Source organism: Neopsephotus bourkii, unplaced genomic scaffold, assembly GCF_033783945.1.
Source record: "Neopsephotus bourkii isolate Nb327-2 ecotype Australia unplaced genomic scaffold, CSIRO-AGI_Nbou_v1 NB_1394, whole genome shotgun sequence".
NCBI classification, from domain to species: domain Eukaryota; kingdom Metazoa; phylum Chordata; class Aves; order Psittaciformes; family Psittacidae; genus Neopsephotus; species Neopsephotus bourkii.
Genome location: NW_026901872.1, coordinates 2,673,069 through 2,690,753, shown reverse-complemented (window position 1 = coordinate 2,690,753; position 17,685 = coordinate 2,673,069). Strand labels below are relative to the sequence as shown.

The following is a 17,685-nucleotide window of genomic DNA, read 5'->3' as shown; positions in this document are numbered from 1 at the left end:
GATTCTTATGAAATATGAGTAATATGAGCAGATAGCATCTAACTATTTTGTCTTTTCTATTTTACCTTTTAAATATGATTGACACTTACTTGGCTTGGTTCCTTTAACACTTTTAAAGCTTGATGATTTTAATATGACATACAGTTTTTGCAGACTACAAGAGTTCCACAAAAACAGCACTGATAGCATTCAGCCTAATAAAAATCCCAAAACATGAAAGTTTTTAATTAATGAACATCACAGAAAGGATTGGTACCTGTGCTTTGTCTGTACCTAAGTGTTTTCTTCTCTGTTTGTGTACTGGCACGCAAAAACACATTTGCTGTTTTTAACTAAGGTGGTCATATATCACAATGCCAAAAATAAATGGAAATAAGCAAGTACATCCTTCTGATAATATTTACAATGCAGTGCATGTTACCTTACCTCACCTCCTGCTACATCACTCCCATTGTTCTCAGCCCATTTACTTATCTTGAATTCCAGCTACTTTCTGGTTATGTGTGGAAAAGTTTCAATGAGTCTTTTATAATTCAAGTAATCTTCACTAAATGTGAATTAATATGATATGCATAAGTAAGTGGAATATAGGATGTTAGATTGTTCTAAAGTATGAGCCTGTGTATGTTTAGGAAGACTTACATGATCTATGGTGTGAATGCCTGTTCTAAAAGTGCAGTTCTTTTTCACATGGCAATTCGATACTTCAAATAGGTGTGCATAGAGAATTATGATTGCACCTTGGCTATTCCAGGTGAAAGTTGGTTTAGGTGAAGTAGAAGGCTGAGAAAAGTAAATGATAAGGAGAGTGAAGTGAGAAATAGATTCAGCTTATGACAACTAAATTTATGTATCTAAATGGAGGCATCTGTGGTGAGATAAGCAGCCTATACAATATGGCTAATGTTACGACAGCACAATTCAGCTGGCACACCAGTAGATGTCCACTTCTGAATGAGTTTAACCACTTGCCAAGCTACACTGTCTGTAACAGAAAATTAGATTTCTAGCTCATGTGTAGATAATTATGTTCAGACACATAAATTTAGGTGTTGTAAGCTTGAATTATATCCCACTTTACGTGTCATACAGCTCATTACTTTGGTTTTTGGCATTTGTGCAGGTAGGCAGAGCAGGTTATCATCCTTAACAAAAATTCATCAGGTTTCTTTGGACAGACTTTCAAAGTATTTAATAATATAGTCCTGACATTTGTTTGTATGGGTGACACTCATTGTACATTATTCCTAATGTACATTGTACATTAGGAAGAAGTTCCTTGCTATGAGAGTGGTGAGACACTGGAACAGGTTGTCTAGAGAAGGTGTGGCTGCCCCATCCTTGGCAGTGTTCAGGGGCAGGTTGGATAAGGCTTTAAGCAACCTGGTCTAATGGAAGGTGCCCCTGCCCATGGCAGGGGTTGCAACTGGATGATCCTTCAGGTCCCTTCCAACTCAGACCATTCTTTCATTCTACGATAAACAATGGGTTTGTGCCAGCTGCATACTTTCATTTATTCTTTGTTTCATTTTAACCCACCTTTTCCTGTTAACAGCATTGTTTTCCGTGTGTCTGCACTGCCACGTCCCCAGAGAATATTGTGTAAGCAGGGAGTGGGTGCTTGTGTTCAAAAAGCTTGGGACAGGGAGACCAAAGCTATAAAGCCAGCACACAGAAGAGCTGGGTGAATCCACTCAGAGGTGTTAGTACTCATAGTCCTCCCAAGAAGGATTGCTGCCCAGCTCTCCAAAGCCAAAGTCCTCAGACCTGGAAGCCTCAACACAATGACGCGTAGCTTGCTTAGACGTCCAGGAGCCAGCGTGGCAAGAACCAAATACCTGCACAGAGAAACTGGGAAATGCAGAGTTTTAGCAACACTGTTTCTACAGTGCACTGAGTAACTGAAGTGAATACTGTAAGCAAACAATTTGCATCACTGTGCCTCGACATAGGACCGTGCTACAGAAGAAATATATAAAAATTTTGATCATCCATTGTTCTTCACATCTTCCTTTACGTAGCTTATCCTGAAACTAATGTGTGTCCTTCTACACAAGAGATTCTTCCCATCAATTCTGAACCCTATACTTACCGCCCCTTTTTTCTCAAGTTCCTGTTGACACTGGACAAACTCACATATTTCTGCTGAGCACAACCTCCAGAGCTTCTTTTTTCTTGCTAGCTTTCTAGACCAGCTTGCCAATTTTTAGGGTTGGAAAATATTATTGAATCATGGTAGCCCATTAACAGTAGCAGGTAGTGCTAATGACCCTGCGTTTAGAACTTTAAAGTGAAGCTAAGAATTAAGATTGTGGTCAGGAACAGAGAAATCTACAGAGATGGGTAAAATTATTGCAGTTCAAGACAGAGCTTTATTTACAGTATTTCCTTGGTTGAAAGCAGCAAATCTCTTGCAAATGTGTTTATTGGGCCAATTTTCTTTTCTTGTTCAGCAGTACACATACCAGTGATTCTATTGGAGTCAGTGTTTTCCTGTGCTATTCTGCCAAGCTTAAGGTCTTTCTCACTAAATGTGGAAGGATTTTAGAACAAATACTAAGGCAACTTTAGCTACATTCTCATGATAAATTTGGCTGTGATGCCAAAATAATTTTATTTGTTGTGGGCTAATTTGTCATCCCCACTCCCTGTCATTCCTTTCCATAGCTTCACATTAGAAAATTCTCCTGTCACAGGGGAAGCTCATGTGAGAGCTGACTCTCCAGAGCCTATTCCAAATCTGAAAACAGACAGGGCTGTCAAGTACAGGACAGATTCTGTGAAGTAGAGAAGACCATAGACTGCCAAGTGAATCTTGACACAAGAGAATTTGACCCTACACATACAGGTTTCAACTCTGTTTCTGAAATAAATCTGTGTGACAGTCTTGGGGGTTTGCCTTGTTCAAACGTGCAGCTATTTGGTCCACAGAATAACACAGTTTAAGTATAGGAACAGCACTTGTTAATGTCAAAACATTGTTTATGTACAATTTAATCTCCTGTGATGGTGTATTTATTTGCTGTATACTTGCTTGAGTTATTTTCATCAAGAAATTCTGTCTATGTGTCGCTTTGGCAACATCTTTGCAGAGTTTACAACTTTGAAAAACATGTTGGCATCAGCTATGCAGTCCTTTTAAACAGCTGCTCTGCAGTCATGCTGTTTCAACATGCCACCACACATGGCTGAATTATGCAAATACTTAATATTAAATGACTGAGATACAAGAACAATTTGTACACTCGATATAGCTGATCTGTGGAGTATAACATCCATTCATATAACCGAGTTAGTGTGGGACAATTTAAAGGCAACAACATGATTCTTTTTACTTTCCATCTTGTATTAAAGGCGGCAGTGGACAGAGAAAAGGTATATGGCAGGAATGTTTTAAAAGGCTGAGGGGGGTTAGCTCATTATTAATAATGCAATGAAAATAGAATGTGCACCAATGTAATTTTCTGGCAAGTATTGAGAAATAGGTAAGATATAACAAATGTTTGTCATTCAGCTATAAATATGAGTTACCACCCTGTTCTGGCTGAATGATAAGATAGAATGTTAATTATATAGAATGCTAACACACTAACAGTATTGCTTACTGAAGAAAACAGCATTTATAAAAAGCAAGCAAACGAAACCATTAGTAGTTTAAAAAAAAATACATAAAATTGTCATAAAATTTACTTTGAAAGGTTTTTCTACTGACCTTGCTGTTCTAGTTCTACAATAACGAATCTTCTAAATAATAGGACAATTACTACTACTACTACTACTAAGTTCTTTAAATTCAGTAAATTGTTTTCTAGTGATTGCATCCATTTTGGGGGGGAGAACATTAGCTACTAGTTGATGTAAGATGACAAAAGAAGATGTCCAATTAAAGTCACAAAATATTAGGGGTTTTTTCCTTTCTCTGCTGTACATTTTGAATAATTTGTTTTGTTCAGCTAAGTAGTAAAAAAAGATTACTTTTTTAACTAATCCAAATTGTTTACAAAGCAAATTATTAGAGCATCCAAAAAAGTCTGCATTTCTGTATACTTCTGGTTTCCTTTTCCCATTTTGGAACTTTCATTTTTCACAAAATTTCTTTTCTACTCTGATCCCATTTTTGCTGTAGGTCCACTTAAGGATTTTTAATTGATTTTCCTTGTCTGATCTGGATAGAAGGGCACATATATATTTCTAGTAATGTATTTATAAGACTTCTGTGCAAAACCTAGCACTCAAAAGTACAGTTTGTCACAGTCATTCAAATCAGATTTGTAAACTCCTTTGGCCTGACAAAACAAATTTAAAAGCATTATTTTAAATCAAATGGAAGCTGAAGTTAAAAGAGATACTGGGGTCCTTATTACACTGTAAATGTTCTCTTTTACACCCTTTAAGCAATACAAAATTTGAGTTGTATAAATCCTATGTGCCTTTTTTATTTTGTTACTCCTACTCATGTCCAGGTAGTAAACTTATTAATTACGGCAAGTGTATGTTCATGCTTTTTAGATTTACTCATCCACTTACACATTTAGTTTGGTGCATATAAATATATTATTAACAAATAAATATTTAATAGGTTCAAATGTAATTTTACTGAATAACTTAGCATTGTTCTTTTGTGGTTTTATAGGAACTAGCCACAATGAAACAGATTCTAATTAGTCTACATGGTAAACACTATGAACAAAACTTACCTCAGTCTCATACTGACGTAAAAAGTGTGACTGCAAAAATCAAATCAAATCCTTCAGTAAAACAGCTGCCAGAACATGAAGAAGAAAATGTATTTACACCTAAGCCAACGTTATTTGTAAGTACTATAAGTGCCATAAGCTTTTTTGATAATTTTCCTCACTTTTTAAAAAGAAAAATGTGGTTTCATACTTCAAGGGTATGTATAATTAATTCAGCTGAACACTTGCACCTTTTTATAGGAATGGTCAGTGTTGCGGAGATAAATTACTGATTATGATGTTATTTAGCTATTTAGTATTTCTAAATTTCTTCCTGTGTTTTAAGTTCACAGCAAACTAGATTTTTTTTTAATCCCATTTTAATATTATAACAGTAAGAGTGGTTAGCAAAATTTTGAAAGCCGAAGGGATTCACAGACTATGTATACAATTTTAAATCTACACTGACCATATATGAGTTGAGTATATGTGTGTGTGTATGTATATAGAGAGAGAGGAGAAGGAGGAAATAGGTGTATTTGTGTATCCTTATATTCATTTATATATATATATTCAACTGTATGTGTATATATCTAAATATATATAAAAAAATACATGCCCAGTGTCAATATCGCTTCTGTTACTAAGCATAACTGATATTATAAAATGCTGGTTTACTCCTTTAGAATCTAAATGCTTAATTTTAAATACTTCAAGTAGCCTGCTTCAGATTTAGTGTCCCTAGTATTTAAAAGGTTCATGAAAATGGTTTAGAAGTTTATCATTGTAACTGTGTCTGAACTGATAGATTCAAGAGAGCCAAGTTGCAGTGTTGAATCACAAAACAAATTATGACAACATTTCTTGAGGCTACCAGGGTAGACTGGTTGTATCCACACTGCAGCATAGTATATGTTCTCTTTTGGTCCAGATATACATCTACACTTTTTTATTTCCCCTGGCAGAAACTTTAAAATTCAGTGTGTTAAACAATAAAAGGTTTGTATTGCAGCACATCATATACTCTTTCTGTAATAAAAAATGTAGGAAATGGTTGCTTCTCTTGGATGTGATGTCAGGGCTTTGGGGGATTTTAGGGGTTCAAAATTTGCTTGGATAGCGTTATGAGACTAAACACAGGCAAACCCAGCGTTGTCTCATGCACAATCCTTTCAGTAGTGCTAAATCATACTGCCCAAATTTTGTTTTTCATGGAGCTATTCACTGATCCAAAACAGAGCCAAAATATTAGCTAACAGGTTCTGTAGGTGATCCAGCGTTTCAGTGTTTAATCTGTCCTGTTTTACACAGGGATATAGAAATGGAGTAAGAATCTAGAAAAAGAGAAGAGGGGGAAAAAAAAAAAAAGCTTTTACATTTAGAAATTCTGACCAATTTCTGTTTGAAAAATTCTTTTCAGACATTGAAGCAGGGAACCAAAACCAGGCACATGACAGGGTTTCCTCTTAGATGGAGAAAGATTTATAAGTCCTGTGAAAATCCTGTCAGTTTAGGTCAATTTCTAGAATTTAAAAAGCCTGCACAAATACAGAAGATTTTTTTTGTAACTGAAACCTTCAAAATGAAAGAAAGATGGAGATTAAAATGTGGAGAGACCCCACCACCACCACCAGAAGGCCAGCTGAATTAAATTGTTTTCTAAACTGAATGGTTATTAAATCTTGAGTCTTGAAGGAAAGAACAAATAGAGAGCAGACATAAAATGGAACTAGAAAAGGACAAGTTTAGGGACAACAGACAAAAGAGACAGTACTCACTAATGTAAGAGATTATACCCATCCCTGACATCAGAATAGTCATTACCTTGTTCCCTCTCCATTAGTTTTATTTCTGTATATGAGTAAACACTGAACTTGCCACAAGAATGTCAAGCAATCCTGATTGTGTAGCAGTGGCCCTTAGGATTATGAAGTCAAAGAAAAGTTGTTCACAGATAATTCTCTGCAATTAAAATACTTTCTACACTGTCATAAAACTACTGAAATCTTGTATTTTTAAGTCTTAATTTTTAATAACTATATTTCTACATAAAGTGTTGGTCAGTTACAGCACACGGAAGATCCCTTTTTTTAAGTCCCATCCCCTTCTGAACTGTGAAAGTCAGATGATGCTATTTCCTGTGAAATCTATTTATGGGACGGTTGATGTATGTTTTCATTTCGATAGATATTTTAAAACAAATCATTCCCTACTGTATAATCTGCTTTTTATAAACTAGAAATAACAAGGTTTTAATACAGACATATAGGAATAAGAACCTTAAATGCGTAATCTTGTTTACAATTTATTCGCATTTAAGCAAAGAACTCTCATCACTGTGAACTACATTGGAAAGAGACTTTAGTGTAGATGGCATGTTTTACTTCTGAATTTCTTCTGACTTTCACTGTCTCACAATTGAAACTTTCTTTATTTTACAGACAAATAAAGAGGCACCTGTATGGTACAAGAAACTGCAGAAGAAAACATCACCATAGCATTTTTCCAGAATTACTAAAAATAACCCTTTGGGGATATTTTCTTGGAAGAAAGTTATTTTCACCATAATGATGCTCTTTTTACCATAAAAGCAAACAACTGTTTTGGTTTAAACTGGGTTTTTATACCTATTAAATGATCTTATGCTTCATAAAATAGTTTTTAGATCTGTCATGTGAATAAAGTGCGTGGAAATAATACATGAAATTATTTTACTAACATGTATTTGAATTTAAAAAGATAAACACTAGCATATTGTACACATTTATAATCCAGGCAGTTAAAGGACGTGTTATTTAAAGTGTTCAAATGAATGCATATTTCAGCTTTTTTATATTGTTTTTCTTGGACCCTGTGTTTTGTGCCACATTCCTTGCAACTATTCTGCCTCATAAAAATTTAAAACATATACATGAGTTATCATCAGACTATATCCTGCTTTCTATGAAGGAAATTCATGTCAGGTGAAAAAAGATAATAATTTATCAGCCTTAATTTGTATAATTTGTTATTTGAGATAATTTGTTCTACCAGACAGTCATTAAAAATTCTAAAGAAGCAATGAATACATCTTAATTACCAGCACCGATTCTTTATTGGCTACATACACTTGCTCTGGTACAGTTGCATCAATGTAATAATAAAATTAGGCCATGATGTGTGATTATCATGCAATAGTGAAATGCATAACTTGGCATATTTAGTTGTATGAAAATAAGCCACATCTTCCAAGAACACAATCTACTTATTTATTCCACTCAACCATTTATTTACGCTATACAAAATGTCTCTCATATTTTAAAGCACTTTTGTCTGCATATGGTACCTTTCTATATATAACAAATATAGAAGGTACTGTTTAAGTGACTGTACACTGAAATATTGCTCAGATTTCATTTAAAAGGAAGCTCCTTTTTCTTACCTCCTCTTTCCTTGACAGTATCTCTTCAACTGATTCATTGTTCCTACCTGGACATGAGCAATAATTATTTCCTGTGTAATACAAAACTTAATCTTATCAAGCTTATAATTCCTAGATACACTTTTCTTCATTTTCCAAACAGCAGTTTGACACACAGCAGTACTTCCTCTGCTACAGGTAAATTTGTTTCTTTATTGGGGTCTTTTTTCTAATTCTGAGAGTGAGGTAAAAATGCACATCACAGGTTTAAAATTAGTATTCTGTGAGTTGGGGAGGCCAAGTGCATGGGCAGAGGTAGTATGTTTTACTAGACTAACTGGTGTTCGCTGGGAAAACAATAGACAAACCTTTGTGCTCACAAATCTACCTGTACAGACATTCCTGAATAAACTTTGGTTTCCTGAAGTCTAGGGTTTTATCTAACTTGTATTTTTATGTTAATAGAATCATTAACTTCTTTTCATGTGAAACAGCTTCCATATGCAGATAGTCATTACGTAGTTTATAATATTTTATATGATTCACAGTCCCTAGTTTAATTTCACAGACTATCCTGTTTGTCTGTTATCACCCAATATTTAGTAAATTGTATTATGTAGAAGGACTGACAGCTATTTTAGGCATGATATTAATTGGTATCTTAAGTATTTACAATTTGTTCACCTTTAGTATTCTTATAGACAAATTAGTGAAATATGGACTATAAGGTGAGTGGAAAATTGGCTCACATACCAAGCTCAAGGAAATGTGAGCAGCAATGCAAAGTCCAACTGGCAACTGGAGAATAGTAGCATCCCTTGGCAAGTTTATAAGCAATACCAAATTCGGGGGAGTAGTCTATGCTGGAGAACAGGGTTTTGGAGCGACCTCAGCAGGCTGGAAATGGGTCAACAAGAACCTTACGAAGTTCAACAAGAGCAATTGCAGTTCCATGTGTAGGGTGGAATAACCCTGTATGCCAGTACTACCTGGAAAGCAGCTTGGCAGAAACAGACCTCAAGATCCTAGCAAACAACAAATTGAACATGAGTCAGCAATGTGCCAGCCAGCCGAATCCTGGGTGGTATCAGTGACAGGATAGCCAGCAGATGGAGGGACGTGATCCTTCCCTCCTATCTGGTGCATAGGAGACCACATCTGGAGTGCTGCATGCAGTTTGGGCTTGTTTAAGACAGACTGACTATTGAAGTGAGTCTACCAGAGTCACCAAAATGATCAGGGGCTTGAACACCTGATGCAGAAGGGGAAGCTGAAAGAACTGGCCTTGTACAGCCTTAAGAAGAGAGGGCTTGGGGAGGAATATATTGCAGTTGCCAACTACCTAATGGGATGGTACAGAGATAGCAGTGCCAGACTCTTCTCAGAGATGCACAGCAGTAGAGTTAATAGGCAGTGGACACAAACTAGAGCACTAGAAAACTCAGCTATTATGAAAAATGGTTTTACTGTGAGAGTGATCAAACACTGAACAGATTGCCCGGGGAGGTGATGGCATCTTCATCCTCAGAGATACTCAGACTGGACAGAGTCCTACACAACCTGGTATAACTGGACCTGGTTTTGACACCTACCAGAAGACTGGTTTTCAGAATTCCTGTCCAATCTGAAATCATTGTCTGGTGATATTTCTAAATATAAGGATATAAGATAGTGACATTAATTTACTTTTTAACATCCAGAAGACACGAAGTCTTTCATTCTTCCATGGAAATACAATACACAAGAACATTTTGATGCTTCCAAAACAAATTGTGCATTGTCAATTTCTGGGTCCTCCAGACAGCCTGATTTTCTAGGATAGCAGACAGAAATTTGGGCTGCTTTATGGTGAAATTTTATTGACATAAACCGCTCTTCAGATTGCAAAATTGCTGGGTTTTTTTTTTTAATCACCAAGTCCATGGTTACACTGTCAAAAACAGAAGTCACTTTGTAGCATATGCTTATAACACATAATGCTGTTGGTAAATTCTTGTAATCCACATGGTTCTTGTGTAAATCTCAGTATGGTTTAGAGGATTTTTTTCCCAGTTGAAGATTCTGTATTTTTCCTGTGTCTCCTCACTTCATTAGTTATGTAGGAGGGCACCTTCTCAGCTTTTCATGCTAAAGCAGAATGTCACTTAAATATAACTATTGAAATGTGAAAAGCCCTAGAGCAAAAATTAATTAATCTTTTTTGTCTTTAAGTAATGAAAAGGTTCAGTTGTATTACCTGTCCAGCATTTTTACTGACGCTCTTTCCGCAAATATAGTTGTCAAATGAATTATTCCAGAATTATTCTTCACAGTCTTTGCAGTCTCCTATTGTAGTAGGTCTTGTGTCAATGATGTGTGAGTCAAAAATAATGAAGAGAAATTTCTAAGGGTAGTCATGCATGTAAGCAACTTGTGACTGAAGCGCCCAACCCACATAGTCATCCTCAGTTCCTCTTTTTCAAACCAAAGGGAGCAAACAAAGAAAACCTCTATCCACTATTACACTTCTTAGTACATTAAATTGGTGTTACTTAAGCAGCAAATTTTGTAAGTATAGGGATTGAACAGAAAAGAAGGAAGGATAGCTGATTTAGAGCAGGTTATGATGTTTTCCCTGTTTTTAACAGGGTAATTGCTTTCTCACCTTTCTGTCCCATGCTAGAAGCAAAGAAGCTCTAACACATCAAGGAAACCTTTTGCCTGAGGAAAATGAAAAACATTAAATTGCTATTTTTTTAAATAAGGACCTAAACTTTGAAAGCTCGTTGTTGAATCCCGTGGTCATACTTCACTGGCATTGTAGTTTCTAAATATTTTCTGTAAAAGAAATACGTCATTGGGATTTGTAGTTTTCCTCCTCTTCAAGACTTTCTGTACAAAACTGATGAAACCCTTGTAAAAGAGGAACAAGTGTAAATTCACATTAGTTGACTATTTGTCAGTATCTCTGGGATACAATTTTCTACCTCTTGCACTTTAGCTGTTATTTTCTGTTTCAGTTACCCTTTTGTATGATATCCAGTTCCTACAAAATGTGGTATTTAGCTCCTACAAAAAGGAACACTTTACTAAACCTCTGACATCTACAAGATCGTCAGGTAGAATTATTTTCCTCTTGGTAGGCATTCATTAACTTCAATATCTTTGGAAGACATGACTCAGAGAACACAACTTTCTAGAAACAAATTATTACCTTTTGAAGAAGTAAATATGTTATTATACAAAAAAATACAAAGAATCTGTGTTCATTATTGAGGTTTGAAAATGAAACAAGTACCTCTAGAAGATCAAGTTTTGCTTAGTGTCTTTGGGCAACATTATCCCCGTCTTAAATTCCTAGGATTGCTTGGGAACTCCTGACCTTTAAAATGCATACTTCTGTAGCTTAATTAAGGCAGTTACACTTAAGGGTACTCCAGACTGAAGCTGGGCAGCAGTCAGCAGCCATACAAGGTCCCAGCTCTTGAGGGATGGCATCAGTAGTGGAAATGGCAGTAGTTGGGAATTATGGAAGGGTGAATGGCAGGTACTGTGGAAGTGTTTAGTAGTAGGAGAAGCAGGTACCGCTCTTCATGGATATTAGACCCTCTGCAGCTCTTTAAGCCCTCTGCTGACAGCATAAGAACCACAAGCGTTGTTCCACAGAGTTCATTTTGCAGAGTTCCCTGATTTTCTTTCCTCACTAATGAAGCTTTTCATAACAGTAAATTCCTGTATTTTTCTTTACTTCTTTCTGAGTGAAAAAGAGACTCCTTTTTTTCAGGACATTGGAGCTGGGTTAAAAAAAAAAAAAAATGGTGAATTTAATCAGCTTACGCTTTAAAGGATAAGGGGACAAAAAAAAAACCCTGCAAATTTCATCCCCATGGTAGCAGGAAATGGCAGAAGTATTAAAAGCAAAAACTTAGGACTGATCATGGAAATAGCTTTTACTCAGAAGCTTACATGTTTTCATAGACTGCGTGCCCTTTTTGAAGATACTACAGAAATAACCACTGTAAAAGAGAATGCTGCTTTGATTGGAGCAATAGAATCAACTTTGTTTGACCACGAATAATTGAAGTCTTTGTGTTAATGCTTTTAAGGAGTAGTGGATCAGTAAATGTAACTTAATTGCAGGAAAAGACTTATGGATGGAATTTATGACTGTATTTTAATGAAAGTCTTTTCATTTTTCCTTTTGGTTCAGTAGAAAAAGGATTACTTAGATTATTCAGTGTTGCAGCTGAAGTTGTTAGCAATACCAGTGCTCCTTTCTATCATGAATTTTGGAGACATATATTGCAGCCTGCAAGACTTTTGCTTTCTTATTCAGTTCTTTAGAAGAACTTGTTTCTTTGTGCATTATTATTAGGTACAGACTGGTAATGTGCTTGATTTCTGCAAGAGAGTTGTCATCTAGAATGTATATGTGGATTTTAAATATAGAATTTTTACCTGAATGCAATGGTCATTTCTAAAAGACAGAGTTAGAAATATTCCCACTGAGTTCTCTCTGAGATCTTGAGAGGGTTGTTTCTGTGCCCAGGCTTTCCTGAGTTCCCCACTGCTGGTATAGTGCCACACATTCAGGAGACTTGCCACTCCATGTTTCACAGGCCTATGGTTTCCAGGCACACAGCTCCCAGTGCCAGTGGAACTGTGTAAACAGAGATTCACACATTGTCATCTGGAGGTACGTGTAAGACGTTCACACAGAAATTAATATCACTCATCTCCTCTGTGATACTGTGTAAGCAAGGAAAAAATACAATATGTTGGTGCAGCCTATTCACTTGTCCCTTTTGCTTCTTGGGGGTTAAATTATTTTAGTGTTTGAATGGAATTCTGGCGAGTCTTTGTTCTTAGACATTGAAATGGAAACATGCTGCAAGTCCTGCAAGGATGGCAAAGTCCCTTTTTTTTTTCAGATACTTCATCAGAGATCTTTCATGTTCTCAGGTACCAACCAGACAATTCCTAAGACATCATTAGGCACCACTTCTTAGACATTAATCTTTATTTTACTAACTTAATACTTAGATACTAAGTCCCCAAAATCCACTCACTATTTATGAGTAAAGGAGTACGTGCCTGAAGGTAGCAATGAGCAGTAAATGGACTAACATGTCAATGACTTCAGACTTACTGAATTAGCAAATTCCTTGTCATTTTGTGTCATTTATTTCATTATTGCAGTAATTAACTTTGCAAATTGCATTTGTTCTATTCAGTGGGGAATAGAGAACAATAACTATGTTTGCCAACAGCAGGAGGGAGCTTACCTTTCTTTCTCAACCCGGTAAAATCTCTTCAGGCTAATCTCAGGGCACAGCTAGGGTGCCCCCTACACAATGGAGACAGTCTGAAACCTCCCTTAGGGAAACGTATGTGAGCTGATAAGGTCTGTTGTTAATGAAAACCAAATACCCAATCCTATGAAATACATAGCGGTTTTTCATTCTGACGTGCCATTCCAAATCTGTACAGGCAGAAAACTTTGTCATACGGTTTTACACCGTGATAGTAATTCTGAGATAGCTGAATGACTTAGGTACAGAGTATTCTCAATCCATTAAACTCTGTGAAATTACAAAGAAACAATGTAAAGTTCTTAAGCTTCCAGCTGCAGTAACATCAAGAATCTTTGATAATTCACTCTTATTCAAGTTGTAAAGTGAAATATGTAAATACATATATATTTTTAATATAAGTTTAATTATTTGGGTTTAATAATACAAAGCAAAATATTTTTCATATAATCATAGACTGGTTTGGGTTGGAAAGGACCTTAAATGTTCCAACCCCCATGCCATGGGCAGGGACAACTTTCTGTGAACATCCGTTCACTTTCTGTTTAAGTTGCTTTTGGTCATGAATGAAATGCCAATAAAGCATCTTGAAATTTCTTTTATTTAAAAATACAAAGGACAGTGTATTATATAATCTTCATGAGCTTGTCTGACCTACTGTCCTGTCTCCAATAATTGTCAGGTTCATCACAGAAAGGTGCAAACTCCCCATGAGCCGACAGTGGACAGCACCACATTTACTGATTTGAATTACAGCCCTTAGTTTTCATAAAAATATACAGACCTTTAATATGCAAGCTTTCAGATTCACTGGATGTTTCTGGGAACAGGAATACCTGATCCTCCTTCTCAGCTATGTTTTTTTGTTATTTTTTCATGTAAAACATTTTCTGTGTTCTTTACTGCTATTACTTCCAATTTCTGAAAACATAAAGATGTAACTGTAAGGTTCTTAACACCCTGCTTCAGTGCCACTCAGCCATGGAGGTACAAAACGTACAGCTATGCCAGCATTCCGAGTGACCACCTAAACTTGTAGCTGTTACAATGCCAAGTCCAACTTCTATATAGAGAGATGACTACTAACAGTACTTCACTCTATATGAAATAGCAATCGTTGGGTTTCGTAATAAGACCAAGTGTGGTCCTGAACATTTATGTATTGGATCAGAAACTGGAACCCAGTCTGAACAGAACTGCTGGCCTCACAGGGCTCTATTGTCATTTCACTGATTCCATAGGAAACTGAATATATTACCTTTTTCCTCAGGCGGTGGCTAGGATTAATCATGTCCCTTGAGTGTTCACATAAGTTAATATTGCAACATGATGATGGGAGCATTTCTGAAGAAAGGAGTGAGCTTCAGCCCTTCAGCTTTGGAAAGAAACAGCCAAGAGAAAATCCAGAGCTTCCAGTCTATTAACTTGAAGCACCTTATACAGGCTACAGAAAGCTACTAAGTACTGACAGGGTACTGAATTTAATATATTCCTCTTCGTCCTTCATTTTCTCTTGTCTACTTTAAAAACACTAATTTTCTAGTTTTTATTTATCCCATTCTTAAGCACTTCATGAAATAATAAGGAACCTTGGACAAATCTTAGAGATTATGGATATCATGACTAATTCAACACTCAATTTTGCAAAAGCTAACACTTAAGTTTCAGTTTTAGGTTGCCAGCAAGAGTAGATTTGATCCAATAAAGCAAATTATGGGGCCATAGCATTTCATGGAGGGTAGATATTTAAATATAAAATGCATTCATGTTTAACAAAGTATATGCAGAGGGCAGTTCCTCAAGTTGCATAATTCAGTGTGAGTAGGTAACTTCTTTGGCTACTTGGCCATTACCTCGGTTTCCATGAGCACTGTTTTCACTCCTGCGTTCAGAGTAGAGGGAAGAAGCCATTGCATCACACTGTCTCTCAGTGTGATATGTTTGAAAGAAACACTGACATGAGACTAGTTTAATGGTACCACAATGTCCTTGGGATAAAGAATATAGAGACTTTTTTTTTTGTTAATCATTAAATTAGCTACCAGGAAAGCTTATTGCCACTGCTTCACCCTGTAAGTAACATCACCTGGATTGGAAATGCTGCACCAGATCATTGCAAAATGCTTCTGCTGATAGAACACAGTTGACGAAGCTGGTGTAGCCTACTGTGCCTAATAATTATCTCATAGGTTAATTTCACTGTGTTCAAATACTTGTTTTAGTGTAAGATCAGCGATGGATGCAGATGCAGTAATGAAAGATAGTTTGTGCAATAGCTATCTGCTCTATTCACATGATCTGGCAATGCTAACACAAAGCAAAAGGAAAAGACTTAACACCCTCTTTTAGTCCCTTCCACCTTTACTTCTTTCCCTTTTCAGCGAAGTCATATCTGAATACAGAATTTAAAATCTGAAAAACTATAGTGCTGCATGGTAAAACACTTTAAAACGTGTAGAACAAGATGAGCCTTTTTTTCCTGGGTCAGCTAAAATGTGTTTTAATATTAATTTGTTTCTCTGGTGCAATAAAATACAGATTTATATTTTTTCCCACAGGTTACATGCAGTTATGTAGTATCTCATGGCAATTCATACCTGATAATATGTGCCAGATTAATGAATTGTAAAGCCTTATTTATGAATTGCACAGAAGCAAGGTTTTCTAATCACAAAAAAAACCCCAATGTATTTTGTCAATCTACAAAGTTATCAATATGCAATCTAGAGAGAAATAAGACTTGTTTTGTTAAAAGATTGAATCAACTTTTCCTCTCCTTTATCTTATTTATATCTTTCAAGCAGCACAGGGATTAAGATGTGGTGTTCAAAGTCTTGCTCCATCCAACTGGCCACTAGGTGCAAGTTCATGCATAAACAGGCTCCATAGCTTAACTAAGCATGTTATGAACCGGTCAGGTAAAGGCATTTTAAATGGGCTATACATTCATGAACTGCAGTTTTCCATACCATAACACAATAAACATAGAACAGCTTTCATTAAGTCACCCAGCAGCACGAATACTTACGGGTCAAATGTGAACACTTTAATACATAAATATTTGTATCTACAGCTGCTCTAGAGAAAAAATACATTAACAAAACATCATTAGAGAAAGGTTTTTATTGGTCCCTTGTTCTGAAAGTAAGCATTTCTTTCTACTTTTTTTTAATATTTAAAAAAAATTAAAAAAAAAAAACTTTTAAAAATTATTAGTGTATTGCAAGTGGAAACTAGGTAAGCTGGTTGTAACATGATTGCAATTTAAATCTTTGAAAACAATAGCCTTAATTACCTGAATAAATATCCCTAAAGTGTGTAGAATAAAGATGGACTGAATATTTTACTGAATATTTTGTTGCATGGTTTCCCAGCAAGTTTTGTAGAAAATAATGTGAATAACACTCAAAGCTGCAGGTGCCAATATGCTAATAGTGATTCATATTTTTCTCACTGAAAAATTGTTTTGTTTCTGTTGATCAGGCTCTAAATATTTTCAGAAAGGCAAAAAATAATAAGAAAAAAAACAATGTTGTGTTAATTAACTGTTTAACTATGTTTTGTGTTACTTCACATTATCTACTACTTAATGTATGTCTGAAATTAAAAACATCCTAAAGGACGTAAAAATTAATGCCTCCGCAGTTCATGGGAGTAATAGAGAGAGACGTGTAAGACAGTCCTATACCATTAGACATTCTCATCTTCTATAATATTTGACTTTTTTTTTCAAATGGACATCTTATGATACTTACTTGAGAAGATGTGCATTTTACAGATGTATGTCAGTCCTAAAGCTCCGTTGTGAAGAGACATTTGAGTCATTGCCAATAACCACTGGCATTTTTCTCCTATCATCTTACTTCTAGCTTGTTCCAGTGTTGGTGAGTTGGTGATTTTCTGACTACACGTTATCTAAGTAATGAAACTACTCAAACTGTGTGGAGGCAGCTGCTTCCTTGATGGGAGGAGTTCATCATGAGGCAAACAGAAACCATGAAGAGGGATGCAGCTGTGCCTTTTCATTACAGTACATGATTAGAAATACAGAAATTTCCCCATCCAGCAAGATTAATATTGTCACCAATTCTGCAAGCCCCCAGTGAACAGGAGGTAGGACATGTGTGCAGCCACAGAATATCAAGGCTGATCAGCTTTCTTGTAGTGGAAAACTGGGCTCTCTGAGGTTGACAGTGTTTAGTTCATTCATTTTCCTTACCAGTCAACTTGTGATGGTCAGTAAATGGAGCCGATGTTTTGCCGAGTTTTTAGCTCTACTGCTAAGTCTAAGTACATTCTATGACTTCTGGAATTTTGA

General features: G+C 35.9%; 1 protein-coding gene across 4 annotated transcripts in view; it reads left to right on the top strand.

Moving 5' to 3' along the window:
* The window catches only part of PIBF1 (progesterone immunomodulatory binding factor 1), a 120,459-nt gene extending 112,722 nt beyond the window's left edge, over positions 1-7,737 (top strand). For 2 of the 4 annotated variants that reach the window (XM_061367752.1, XM_061367753.1), the window contains 2 exons: positions 4,634-4,813; positions 7,118-7,737. In XM_061367752.1, the coding sequence (XP_061223736.1) occupies positions 4,634-4,813; positions 7,118-7,174 (237 nt within the window). In that variant the 3' untranslated portion in view covers positions 7,175-7,737. The other 2 variants (XM_061367758.1, XM_061367756.1) reach the window with 2 other exon arrangements.
* The last annotated feature ends 9,948 nt before the right edge of the window (positions 7,738-17,685 follow it).